Source organism: Schistocerca gregaria, chromosome 8 (assembly GCF_023897955.1).
Source record: "Schistocerca gregaria isolate iqSchGreg1 chromosome 8, iqSchGreg1.2, whole genome shotgun sequence".
Classification (NCBI taxonomy): domain Eukaryota; kingdom Metazoa; phylum Arthropoda; class Insecta; order Orthoptera; family Acrididae; genus Schistocerca; species Schistocerca gregaria.
Genome location: NC_064927.1, coordinates 368,943,769 through 368,957,553, shown reverse-complemented (window position 1 = coordinate 368,957,553; position 13,785 = coordinate 368,943,769). Strand labels below are relative to the sequence as shown.

At 41.0% G+C, this 13,785-nt stretch overlaps 1 protein-coding gene across 16 annotated transcripts in view; it reads left to right on the top strand.

Moving 5' to 3' along the window:
- The window catches only part of LOC126285428 (serine/arginine repetitive matrix protein 1-like), a 160,318-nt gene that overhangs the window by 47,369 nt on the left and 99,164 nt on the right, over positions 1-13,785 (top strand). For all 16 annotated transcript variants that reach the window (XM_049984804.1, XM_049984802.1, XM_049984801.1 and 13 more), the window contains one exon: positions 2,097-2,225. In XM_049984804.1, coding sequence (XP_049840761.1) covers positions 2,097-2,225 — 129 coding nt within the window. The remainder of the gene's footprint in view (positions 1-2,096; positions 2,226-13,785) is intronic.

Here is a 13,785-nt window from a genome sequence, read left to right as displayed (position 1 = left end):
GGCTAACTTTATGTAGTAAGTTGTTGACACAGAAGTTCCTGTGTGTGCATCATGGTCTGAATTAATTGCCTTAGTTCCTTCTGTCTATTATTCTCAATATTGTCACTCAGATATGAACATGCAGGAATAGTGTCCAGCAACTCTTTCTTTATTGAGGCCGGTATTACACTATCAAATTTCTTTTTCAAATTTCTTTGTCCAGTATCTTTGTCCAATATCTTTGTCCAATATCTTTGTCCAATATCTTTGTCCAATATCTTTGTCCAATATCTTTGTCAAAGATATTTGATGGTGTAATGAGGAACTTTGTCAAATGTCGTCCAATATTTGATCAAATCTAGGGCCTCACTGTAGATTTGATCAAAGAAGTCACTTGTCTTTTGTTCACTGCACTGTGACATGTTACCGCATGGAGCACTAGCATCGCTGCAGCATTCTGTCGTCTGTAGTGTTTTTATAAACATTGCCGGCAAATACAATTGGTGTGTGCCGACAACTACAAAATTAAGAGATGTATGAAGCTGATGAGGTGCTTTATAAGCTTGAGGTGCCCTGAATACCAAAATAGATTAAGAAGATTGGAGACCTGACCAAACCTAACCAATATAACATAACCGTCTCCTGTAGCAAGGAATCGGAGTGTTACAGTGAGCCTGTCTTCTGCAGATGTAGCAGTTCTTAAAAGAATATTGTGCTTTGTGATATGAGGATACACTTTGCTGAGCACATACAGAAATGTATGCACATCCATTCTTAAGTAATTAATGTACGATGTCCTCCACTATAAGCTCAAGTAACAAGTTTTGTTGATTGCTTTTATTATGTCGTCGTAAAACCCACGGCTTCACCCAGATTAGTTTTTTGTTCCATAGATCTGTGCTGAGGAGATCCTCCTGGATGTGGAACATGTCAATTTTTTAAAGCTGAAATAACAATACTAATAGTATGAATACGTACAATACATCATTAGTTTCTACGTCAAAGATCTTTGTCAAATATATTTGACGGAATATTTGGTCACATCTTTGACAAAGAAATTTGATAGTGTAATACCGGCCTAAGCAACTTATTGGATTCATGGCATTTCCTGTTGCAGGTTGCCTATCTAATAGTTTCCACGGCCAGGAAAACTTTGAGTTTCCGTATTTCATATAATTATCGAGTGAATTTAAAAGTTTAAAATAGTCATGGTTAACTAAGAGATATTACCTTATGTTAAAGATTTAACACATGAAATCAAATATTTAAATCATAAACTGTATATGTCTAGAGGCAGTGTTATTCAGTGGTCACAAATTACTTGGACTGCATTTATCCACTGACTTCCAGCAAACTTCACACACAATTTCAGGTCTTCAGTAAAGTTTTTCTCTCTTACACGCTTAATGACAATTAATGCACCTACTCAGTTGTCCAGCAATCAGAAATTTAAAGCTCTTTTATGCCTGGGAGTAACATTCTTTAAAGAATCTGGAGTTTACTGGCAGTACGCTAGTTTGGCAGGCCAGAAGTGTTTGGGATGACACATGAACAGCACTTACAACCCTACACTCAATACAGTCATGTAAAAGTCTGTCTGTGTGTCAGCCATAATGCCAGAGGGTAGAAACCTCTCTCTCTCTCTCTCTCTCTCTCTCTCTCTCTCTGTGTGTGTGTGTGTGTGTGTGTGTGTGTGTGTGTGTGTGTGTGTGTGGGGGGGGGGGGGGGTCTGTTGTTGACAAATCCGCTTTTGCATTGCTCTGCTTTGTTACCCTCCTTTTTTTGTTCATACTTCCCTGTCCCCTCACTACATACATAACTCTAGCAAACAGCTCTATGATAACAAATGTCACCACAGTAATAAGTATGTGTGTGGCTGTTTGTGTGAATGATCATAGTTTTTTCATAAGAGCCAGGGCTTGAAAGCTGGTTAATACTGTGTTCTGTTAGATAGTGTGTGTGTGCCATATAGTAGTCTGTTAAAGGTGAGTGGTCACCTACTCTAGATTTTTTGTGTATAATTAACAGTGATTTAAAGAGCTACCTCAAGTCATTAAAGCTTGTACATGTTGTGTGTGTAACATGGTCCTGTAAAATAAATTTACCTCTATTTTCAGATCAGAATCACCACCACTATCAAAGATTTCAAATTCCCACAGTGGAAATGGTCATACTAAAAGGGAACCTTCATCCTCTCCAGAACCACCTCCACCAGGAGAGGAACCAAACATTGAGCTTCCAAAAATGTAAGTAAACTAGATGGTATACCTTGTCACCTAGATTAGTTGTTATTCTCAATTCCTCTGGAGGAAAACAAAAGAAATAAACATCCTTTCTGCAAGGTAACTGCAAGGAGATAACTTAGCTTCATTCCACAAATGATTTTTGTATACATGACATTTTAAAATTAGTTTTGGGGTGTCTTTGCATGTCTAGTGATCCTTAGGTTGAGCCATGCTGTAATATTTGGCACAGTGATTTTCTCTACTGTTCATCAACTGTTCTGGGCAAGTACAGATCACGCTCAATTTCATCATCTTACACTCACAGAAAGACAGTGACTTGCCAAATGTTAGAGGACATTACGATATGATTAGCATGATACATAATAAAATACTTCAAAACCACTTGAAAAATGGCGTGCATGCTGTATCAGTTGTAGAGTAAAATAGATTTTGTTGCTAATGTCATATTTATTATTATTATTATTATTATTATTATTTCGTTTGGTCCCTTCAACCAATAGTTCACTCAGTCATTTTTGTTCCTATTTGTTGCACTACTTCTTCGTACTGCGAGTGTTGGGTTGTCACCATTCTAATTACCAGGCATTTTTTAATTTGAATCGTTTATGTTAGTGGTTTCGACATCAACATAAAAGAATTGATGTTCCAACAGTATGTTGTCCAGTGGTTCAACAGTGACTTCCTTGAGATCATTGTGTGTGTCGGCTAGTGATTATACTTCGGTTAGTGATAAAATGTTGGCTCAGACAACTATTTACAGTGTAAAAACACTAGAATTTATGCTTCTTGAAAGTCAAGTCTTCATTCTCAGAATAACTGCACAAGAATCTATAAACAGTCATTAAGTGTAATCAAGAGCAATAAAAATAATAATTATAAAATTGATGTGGCCATTTCCCTTGCAGCCGTGTCGTCTTACGATGTACGTGCAGGTAACCCTAAACAGATTCAATAAATTAAAATAAAGTTTCATGTGTTGTCCTGGATACTGGCAGCTTCATAGTAACAGCTATTGCAGTTTGATCCAGGAATGGTGGTGATTAATGAAGCTCAAGACAAAGGAGGGATTTGCATTGTTGCTAGTTCCCCGCCATGGCTTGCGGCAAGTGCATACACATACTCTGAGCTTGAAGAAAGTATGCAAATTATCTCTCGCTTGCTTATCCAGAATTTGTCACCACCACCATCAGTCATGACGCCTCGCAACAAGATACTTCTATGGTGTAGAAATTGGTAATAGACCTTAAACAATGAAAAATGTGAGGTCATCCTCATGAATGCGAGAAGGTATCCATTAAACTTCCGTTACAAGATGAATCAGTCAAATTTGAAAGATTTGGGGAGGACATCATTAAAACAAATATGTTTTGCGTTGGGGCGGAATGTTCTACCGAAATTTCAGTCACTAGCTTTCTCTTCTGAATGTGAAATTGTTTTGTTGATGCTGCCCTACATAGAGAAATGATCATCATAATAAGGGAAATCGGAGCTCGCACCGAAAGATATAGGTGTTTGTTTTTTCCATGCGCTGTTTGAGATTGGAATAATAGTAAATTATTGTGAAGGTGGTTCTATGAACCCTCTGCCAGGCACTTAAGTGTGATTTGCAGAGTATTGCTGTAGCTGTAGATGAAGTGGTATAAAAATTTACTAGATAATTCTCTACAGTCATTTTTAATGCTTGTATTGGCTATGACATTCACAGCGGAACACTGATGGAATACTTCTTAACACCCATAGGTTGCCACAGAGTGCATGACATAGATGAGCAGAAGCAGCCTAAGCTCATCTGCCTTCATTCGTGACTCCAGCTATAGTGTACATGGCCTGTGTATTGTCCTGGAAACTACATCATGTAGACCTAATTTGAGTGAGCACTTCATGAATGTAACATGAAATCCAAAAAGAATACGAAAGAAATAGAGATGCCGGGTAGCCCAGAAATTCAAATCTCGTCATGAACAGAGGGCTGTAAAACCACCAAATAATAAACAGATATTAAAAATGATCTGCAAATGTTCCAAAAAAGTTATTTGTATCACTTGTAAACTGTTCATTTAATCTATTATGGTTTCCCACACTGTGTGTATTGTCAGCAGATACAATTCCTTGCCTTTGTCCTGTATATGCAATATTGCGAGATCCTCATTAATTCCCAACATGGGATGTGTGTGTGGCTGCAACTGACTCTCCTGGTGCGGAAACTTGGTGCAGATCCGCTGGTGGTTGATAGCTATTACCCTATCAGTCTTACCAACGTTATGTGCAAACTCCTGAAATGGATGGTGAGTCAGCGGCTCATGTGGATCCTCGAAGCTCGGGGCCTCCTGGCCCAGCAACATGGGGGCTTCCGTCAGGGCTGCTCAGCGATAGACAATTAAGTCTCGCTAGAGTCGGCTATTCGTACAGCTTTTACTCGGCAAGAACATCTCGTTGCTGTTTTCTTCAATCTTTGGAAGACGTATGATACCACCTGGTGCCGCCATATCCTTGCTACACTGCACGAATGGGGCTTACGGGGTCCACTTCTGATTTTTCTCTGGAATTTTCTCTCCAATTGCTTCTTTCGGGTTAGAGTAGGCACTTATTTTAGCTCTGCTCAAATTCAGGAGAACGGTGTCCCGCAGGGTTCGGTTCTCAGTGTTCCCCTCGTTTTGGTGGCGATTAATGGTCTTGCAGCTGCGATGGGCTCTTCGGTCTGGTCCTCTATATGCCGATGACTTTTGTCTTAATTAGAGTTCCCCAAGCTTCAGTGACGCTGAACAGCGGCTGCAGGAAGCTATCCGTAAGGCACCTTGTTGGGCGTCCAACCATGGTTTTCAGTTCTCAGCCTCTAAGAACCGAGTGATGCATTTCTGTCATCATCGAACGGTCCACCTCCATCCAGAGCTCTACCTTGCCAATGAACTCCTTCGTATTGAGGAGACACTTCGCTTTCTTGGCATGCTGTTTGATGCTCAGCTCACTTGGACACCTTATCTTCACAAGCTTAAACAACGGTGCTGGCGGCACCTCAACATCCTTCGCTGCCTCAGCCACACTGTTTGGGGGGCTGCACGAACAATCCTCCTGCAGCTCTATAAGACGTTAATCCAGTCCCGTCTCGACTACGGGAGCATGGTGTAAGGCTCAGGAGCACCTTCAATGTTGCAGATCCTCGACCTGATTCTCCATTGTGGTGTCAGAGTGGTGACAGGTGCCTTCCACACTAGTCCGGTGACTAGCCGTCTTGTAGAAGCTGGAATCCCTCCCCTAAGATTCCGCCGACAACAGTTGCTTGCGTCTTACGTCGCCCACATCCATGCCTTGCGCAACCACCCAAACCGCAGCCTCCTTTTTCCATCTTGTGCACTCCCATCATCACGACAGTGGCCTAGGTCAGGTCTCCCAATCGCGGTCCACGTTCGTTCCTTTCTCTCGTCACTCGAGTCCTTTCCCCTTCCTCCATCCTTCCAGCCCTCTTCTTCTACCCCTCCTTGGTCCCTCCATCGCTTGCAGTTTTGTTTGGATTTGTCGTGCGGCTCCAAGTCCTCCTGTCCATCTGCCAGTCTTCGTCAACAAATCATGGCTCTTCTTGCCCCATTTCACGATGCAGGTGTAGTGTACACCGATGGTTCTGTGCTCAATGGACGTACTGGCTTTGCTCTCATCCACGGCAACTATGTTGAGCAGCATTCTCTGCCTTGTGGGAGCAGTGTTTTCACTGCAGAGCTGGTTGCTCTTTATCCTGCCCTGGGGAGTCATTTGTCATGCAGTGACTCCCTGAGTGGATTGCAAGCACTCGACCAGTGTTTTTCTTAGGACCCTTTGGTGTGCGGTATTCAATATGCTGTTTTTGCTCTCGCCGAGTGTGGCCATTCAGCGACGTTTGTGTGGACCCCGGGCCACATCGGCATTCCAGGAAATAAACGTGTCGATCGGTTGGCCAAACAGGCCACCACTATGCCACCCCTGGAGCTAGGTTTCGTGGAAAGAGATCTCCGGTCAGCCCTACATCGCCAGGTCCGCAATGTCTGGAGCTCTGAATGGTCTGTCTTGAACACGCCAAATAAGCTCCGCATGGTAAAGTCATCCACGGTCATATGGAAATCATCCTTGAGGAGCACGCATAGGGATTCAGTTGTTCTCTGCCGTCTCCGAATTGGACATACGTGGTTGACCCACAGCTATCTCCTCACCGTGAGAACCTGCCCAAGTGTTGCTGTGATGCAGGGCTGACAGTGGTCCATCTTCTGATGGACTGCCCCCTTTTAGCCCCCTTGCGGCAGTCCTTTAATTTACCAGCTGCACTTCCTTTAATTCTAGGTGACGCTGCCTCTATAGCTGACTCCGTTTTATGTTTTATCCGTGCAGCTGGTTTTTTATCACTCACCTTAGTGTGGGCGCTCTTGCGTGATTTCTCAGGCTACACCCACTCCAGCGACTTTAAATTGTGACATGGATACCAAAATAGTGTCTTGTATGGTAACAAGTTGTGTTGGTACCTCTATCAACACTTTCTAGCTGGAGGTTCTTCGTTTGTAGTTGAGTGGTTGACCTTCTACCTGATCCATCAACCACTGTAGTCTGTTTTACTGTAGTCAACTATTTGCTCTGCTCCTTTTAAGTTCCTCTATTTTGTGTTATTGCGGTGTTCATTTTAGATCTGTACCCATTGGTGTTCCCTCCCTCTGGGTGCAGAGGTTACACTTTTACTGTATAAGCCTTTTACAAGTATGTCTGTCTGGAACAGGGGACTGATGACCTTGATGTTTAGCCCCCATCAAACCCCAAAACCAACCAACCAACCAACCAACAACTGACTCTGATAGCTGAACTGAAAAGCATGCCTATGTTTTTTCTACTTGAACTTAAGTGAGTTACATGGCTCGTATTACAGGTGTTACATGAATTATGTAGATATCGGCACTCACATTTGTCGATTTCATATTGCAAATTGGTTCTTAGCTTAAATCGCAGTAGAAAAGATTTGAAAATACTAGCCATTTTCTGGGAAACATTACTGAAATATGGAGTTTTGACTGCTTTAGTATTCTACATGCCGTTCTCCTTCACATTTAAATTGTTCATTGTTTTTGTGGCAACAGTTAGCTCTGGCTAGCTGTTTTATGACATGTAGCTCAGTGGTTGTGTGTTTCTCATTCATCAGGATTTAAGTCCTCTGTCTGTCAGACAGCAAAAGTCATAGAGCGTGTAACTGTTCGGATGACAAGATTCACTGTGTATCAGAATATCTGCTGTTGTTGGTTTCCTAAATACTTTGGAGGTGTGTCTACCATCTTGATTTGTGCATAAATATCTTAGATCAAATAATTCTTGCAATATTTGCTATATCTTTCTAGTGATAGCATATTGATAATGTGTTGGCGTCATTAGTGTTTGGTAAGTAGTCACATTATTGTTTGATGCAAATGAATGTTTTCTGCAGGATAGGGTTTCCCCAAAGAGTGATGCAATGTGTGTGGCAATTCACAACAGTTGAAAGGGCTGTATAATAATATTTCAAGCCCAATGGGACAGGAAACCTGTCTCAATAGTAACTTTGGTCATTTCTCAGTGTTCTTCGGCATTACATTGAAAATTAAAATATGTCGTATCAATTACACTATATTTGTTGATACCATAAATGACATTTGCTTACATTTTTGAAAAGAAAGAAGTCGTATTGAATCTAATTGGTTAAAGAAAAAGTAACATTGAAACCATGCACTGTTGGAAGTATTCAAAAAGAAAGAATCATAAATGCTTGGAAGCTTTATTCTGCGATGATATATGCCGCCCATCAACACTTAACTCTAAAGTAAAAACAGCTGCCCAAAGTCTATATTTGAAGATGGAAGACAAACTGACTTCTGATAGATATGAGACATTTAATAATATCCACATTTCCAACTTGCCTGGAAAGTTGCTATATCATTTGATTGTTCAAGGATGTATGTTGCTTTAGAAAATTTACATCACTTCTGACCTGTCATTCCAGGTGTACTTCATGAACTCTTGCCATGTCAAACATTGGAAAATGTAGGATGTAGTAATGACAGTATTATGAAAAGGACAGTGTGTTACTCTCTCCATATAGAGAAGCTGTTGAGTAATAGACAGGCACAACAAAAAGCTGCTAAACAGCAAGGTAGGTGTGGGAGACAGTAGAGCACTGTTTGTGTGAGCATACAGGGACATGGTGGGGAGAGTGTAGGCAAGTGCAATCAGAAGGTGATACAGTTGTGGATGATACTGAGTCATGAGAGGAATGTTCCGTTGTTGCTGGATGGCGAAATTTTGGGAGGAAGTGGGTGACTGGTGGGGTACGGCATGGGAGATCTATTTCTGTATAGGGGTGGAAGGATAATTTCAGTTTGTGGAGGCATCAGTGAGTCCCTTGGTATATTTTGAGGGTGTGTTGTGCTCGTCACTATTGATGTGATAGCCCCAGGTGGCTAGGCTATACGGAACGCACTTCTTGACATAGAAAGGGTGACAGCTGTCGAAGTGGATGCATTGCTGGTTGTTGGGTTTGATATGGATGGAGGTACGGATGCAGCCATCGTTGAAGTGTAGGTCAACATTAAGGAAGGTGGCTTGTTGGGTTTAGGAGGAGATAATGTTGAGGTTTTGGAGGAATGTGGATTGGATATACACACCCTTGAGCCAGATCATGAAAATGTAAAAGTGAATCTGAGCCATGTGAGGGACTTGGGATACTGAGTTGTAAGGAAGGAGTCCTCTAGATGACCCATGAGTGGGTAGGCCCAAAATGGTGCCATGCGGGTGCTGATTGCCATACCATACATTTGTTTGTAGGTGATGTCTTGAAAGGTGAAGTAATTGTAGGCGAGAATATAGTTGGTCGTTGTGACCAGGAAGGATGTTGTAGGTTTGGGATCCATTGTGCGATGGGAAAAGTAGTTTTCTATAATGGTAAGGTCACGAGCCATTAGGATGTTAGTGTAAAGATATGTAGCATCAGTAGTGATGCGCAGGAACAATAACTGTGGAGAGTTGGTGGAGGAAATGGTCAATGTCCTCTGTTTTGGAGGGTAGGTTGTGGATAATAGGCTGTGAAGATAGTGTGTACATAAAGTCTGGGAACACTTTCAATTATTTATTGCACAAGTACCAAATATTGTACAGATATCATACATATGTCATTTTGAAGCTTTTTTTCCCCCTGCGTACACCGCCACAGCATAGTTTGGTAATTTTCCGATACTCAGTGCTAGTTGCAAACATGGCCGTGCTCCGGAAGGGGACAGCTGTGTCATGAAATGGCCTCCCCGATTACCAGATATCAGTCCGTCTACCTTTTTTTGTGGGGACACATTAAAGATCTAGTGTATGTACCGCCCCTACCACGTGATGCAGCAGGGCTCTGGGAGAGAATACGGGAAGTGACTGCCACAGTCGATGATGCCACCCTGGGACGGGTATGGTAAGAATTTGATTGTGTATTGACATCTGCCAGGTCACTCATGGGTCGCATATTGAATGTTTGTAAAAAAGACTTTTGGAGTTTCTCTTCAAAACACAATATGTATGACATTTGTACAATGTTTAGTTCTTGTGCAGTAAATAATTGGAAGTGTTCCTGGACTTCATGTACACCCGGTATTGGTCTAAGACACTGGAGATGCGCTCCGTGGGGGTCAAAGTAACCTGCCACAATGGTTGTCGTGGATAGTTGGATTTATGGACTTCAGGAAGCATGTAGAAGGTGGGACTGTGGGGATTGGTAGAAGTGAGGAGTACATATTCCGGGGCGAGGTTCTGGAGAGGTTCTAGGATGGGCCTAAGGGTTTGGGGAGAGACGAGAGATTCTGGTGGAATGGGGTCACTGTGGCAGGGTTTATTGGTGGATGAATCTGACAGCTGGTGGAGCCCTTCCACTAGGTAATTCTTGTGGTTCAAAACCACAGTGGTGGAGCCTTTGTCATATCAGATTGTAAGGTCAGGATCGGATTTTAGATGGTGGATTCCAATTTGTTTTGTGAATGTAAGGTTAGCTTGCATGTTGAGGGGTTTGGGGAATTATGGTGAGGCTTGGATCAAGATTAAGAAATTTTGAAAGGTTAATGGGGTGATTTGGGGGTAGTGGCGGTGGATCATGTTTGGATGGAAGAGTGAACTGAGTCAGGCAGGGTTCAAAATTGGTTTTGGGCTGAGTCTGATTGGCAGTATTGGTGATGAAAGTGTTTCCGTTTTAGGGAGCAGTAGAAGAGGTGGTCTTTAACAAGTCCAGCATGATTTAATTTGGGAATGAGGGAAAAGGTAAGGCCTCTGGAAAAGACTGACACTTCCGTGGGACTGAGGCTTTCAGAGGAGAGGTTCATAACTGTGGTCCAGGTCTGTTTAGTTTCTGGATTCTCTATGGTGGTGGGACGGAGGTTTGGAGGGTGTGGTAAAAGTAGTAGGTCTGCAAGGTCAGGGTTGTAAACTAAGATGGGATGTGGGGGAGGTTTGGAGGCTGTTGCAGAAGTAGTTGACTGTGGTAGTTCAAGGTGGGAGTCAGAGCTGAACATGTTGTAGAGATGCATTGTCCATGCTGTTCTATTTCCTGAAAGAAAAGTGTTTCCGTGTGAGAGATGGGGTACGGCAATTTGCCTGGCAGAAGAATGTTAAAGGATGAAGAGGAAGTATTCCAAGGAGGTTTGGGCTTGTTTCACATGGTTCTGCAGGACTAAGTTGGTTAGGGCTTAAGGACTGGCAGAATCTGAACAGATGGAGGTTATTGCAGAAGGAAGGGATGCAGCTGGAGATGGGTAGTTTGATGGTAAGGCCTTTTTTTGGGGATTCCAGAAACCAAGCAACACAGGAACAGTATGTGGGACTGGGTTCTAGCAAGGGATAATGAAACTTTTCTGTGTTGTCCCAGATGGAAGGATAAAGGATCCACGGCAGAGGATAAAAATGTGTAAAAATATGTAGATAATGTAGAAATATGTGGAAAAAATTCACGGAAAATGCAGAAATATGTGGGAAAATCTTAAAAAGAATGGAACATATGAAGTATGGGGGAACAAGAAGAAACCTGAGGGAGTAGGACCGACAGTGAAAGGTGACAATACACTAATTAGTGTGAAAACACAAAGATTGAAGGTAAAAAATATAAACCTATTTTTACTTTTGATCTAAATGTGCACAGCCAGAACATGGACAATGGTATACTTTTATCTCCGACTCTGTGCAGGGCCAGAACATGCACAATTGTATTTCTGACACGTTCACATTTTTTCGTGCATTTCTGTGGGCCTGATGCCATTCAGGTGTCCTTTGGATTGCGCCACATAATCTACAAGGGCATTGCGCAAAAGTCTTAAAACTCGACAAGGGCAACTACCTACTGAGGCTGTTTTTTTTATGCAGTTTAAACGTGACTTCCCTTGTACTCAACACAGTATTGTATTAGGTCATCACACAATGCTCTTAAAATATTGACAGCGGTGTTTGAAATCTAAGGGATTTGGATGGATGGCAGCATATGTGTTTAATAACAGCTGTTACGCCAGCCAATCTGAAGATGCCTTACACAACGTGAAATTTGTTATTGGCGAAACATAAAATAATAAAGCTTGTTTCACAACCAAGACCGTTTATCTGTTCCAAAGATTTTCAAGTCACTTTCTTCTTACATGGGATCCTTGTAAATTTGTGGGTGACATAAGTGTGCAGATTCTGACAGTTCAGCACTGAAAAAAAGGCAAATTAAAATGACCCAAACTTGAGTTGGTTCTGGGCAACCCTCTATTCCATAGAAATCTTTTTAGAAACTGGCAAGTTAAATTGTGCAAAAGAACTGTATAAAATTTTTGTAGCTTGCAGTCACAATAAAATACTAGCATCAGCCCCAACAAATATTGCTCCGTGAATCTTTCTTAAGACTCGCATTGTCAGTGGAAAGCATCAGTTTGTTTCCCATTAGAAACAAAATTGATTTAAAATGAAATTTTATGTACTCGTTAGGTAGAGCATTACCAAATTAATCTAGTGTGCATTCTGTTGTATCAATATATAGTAATAGTAACATTAAAACCTGAAGAATAACCAATAGTTCAGCCAAGACTGCATAGCGCTGCTGTATGGCTGTAGCAGCCAGCTCGGGGCAGGTCATTATGTGATTCACTGTTGGACTACTGGTTGTTCTTAGTGTGTTACTGTCCATTTTAATACATAGTGATAAAATAAATATCACTATAGATTAATTTGGTACTGTCATTTCAATGCAGGACGAAAAATCCCACTTTATAAATAATTTCGCTCATAATGGGGAAAAAAACAAACACTTTTGGAGAGAAAGAAACACACTAACACTTGGTGCCGTGTGAAAGATATGATGTGCAATATTTGTTTGGACTGACTCCAGCTACACATTGCAATAACGAAACTGCAAATATATTCAGCCGAAACACCAGAGAAAATACTCTTGACTAATGTAAGGAGCGACACTAGGTGTACGTATTTCAAAATTTTAGTTAATAATGTTAAATAAGACCTCTCTTTGTTTGGGAGTATAGATCACTTGTCTTACATAGCTGCTAAAATGACTTGTTTCATGTCATCAATGTATTGTCAAGACTGTATAGAACATCCAACTAAACCATCACCACTGTCAGGATAATTACTGCTGAATATCAAATGTCATTTTGTTTTGACTCAATTTTGTATTAGTATGTCTTATAGTAATACTTCATTGGGTAATTGGGTTTATCCACAAAGGCTATTCTTGGTGCAGAAATAGGCTATGGGAGATATTTGCTGGAATCAGTATTATTTTTCAGCAGTTTCAGTATTATTTTTTGACTGCTCATGTTTCAATTATTTTCTATATTTTTGTCATATTTCATTGTCTAGGTGTTTGGTTGAAAATGAAAGTAGAGCCATCACTTTATTAATAATTGTTGTTGCCGTTGTTGTTGTTGTTGTTGTTATCATCATCATCGTCGCACATTCCAGTTTACTTTTCTTCTTGGAAAAAGAAACTTTTGAGTTAAACCTATAAAATAGAATGTTATAGAACGAATAACTACGTTCAGTCGCAGTGTTGAAAGTCCTTCAACAGAAAGCATTATCATAACTTCAAAATTCTCTGTGGAGACATTAAGCTTCTAAACCATCAACACTTAACCGAAATGTTAAAACTACCTTTTGGAGTATGTCTTCTTTAGTATGGTGCTTCAATTAAATTCTTTGTTTTCTTAGTTCACAATAAGAATTGCAAACACTGCTGAATTCAGTATCTTAGATAAACAAGAAATCAACATGGTGACTGTTTGATTGACTTACAATAACACCAGAGGAGATATGACATCATGAAAACATGTTTCTGGTGTTACAACAGGGTACTGAGACTGAGACTATCAATTTAATGTTCTGGAGCATGAAGCTTGATGTGTAACATAGTCAGAGGTGAGATTGGCCGATAGTAGCAAATTTAGCAGTTGCCATGTTGGGGTATATATTCGTGAAACAAAATATGGCTTATTTCTTGGTTTTCATTTGTACTTTTTATACTACAAAAACATGCAGTTCAGTTGATGTACTGCAGTCTCTCCAAAATTAGTTGCTT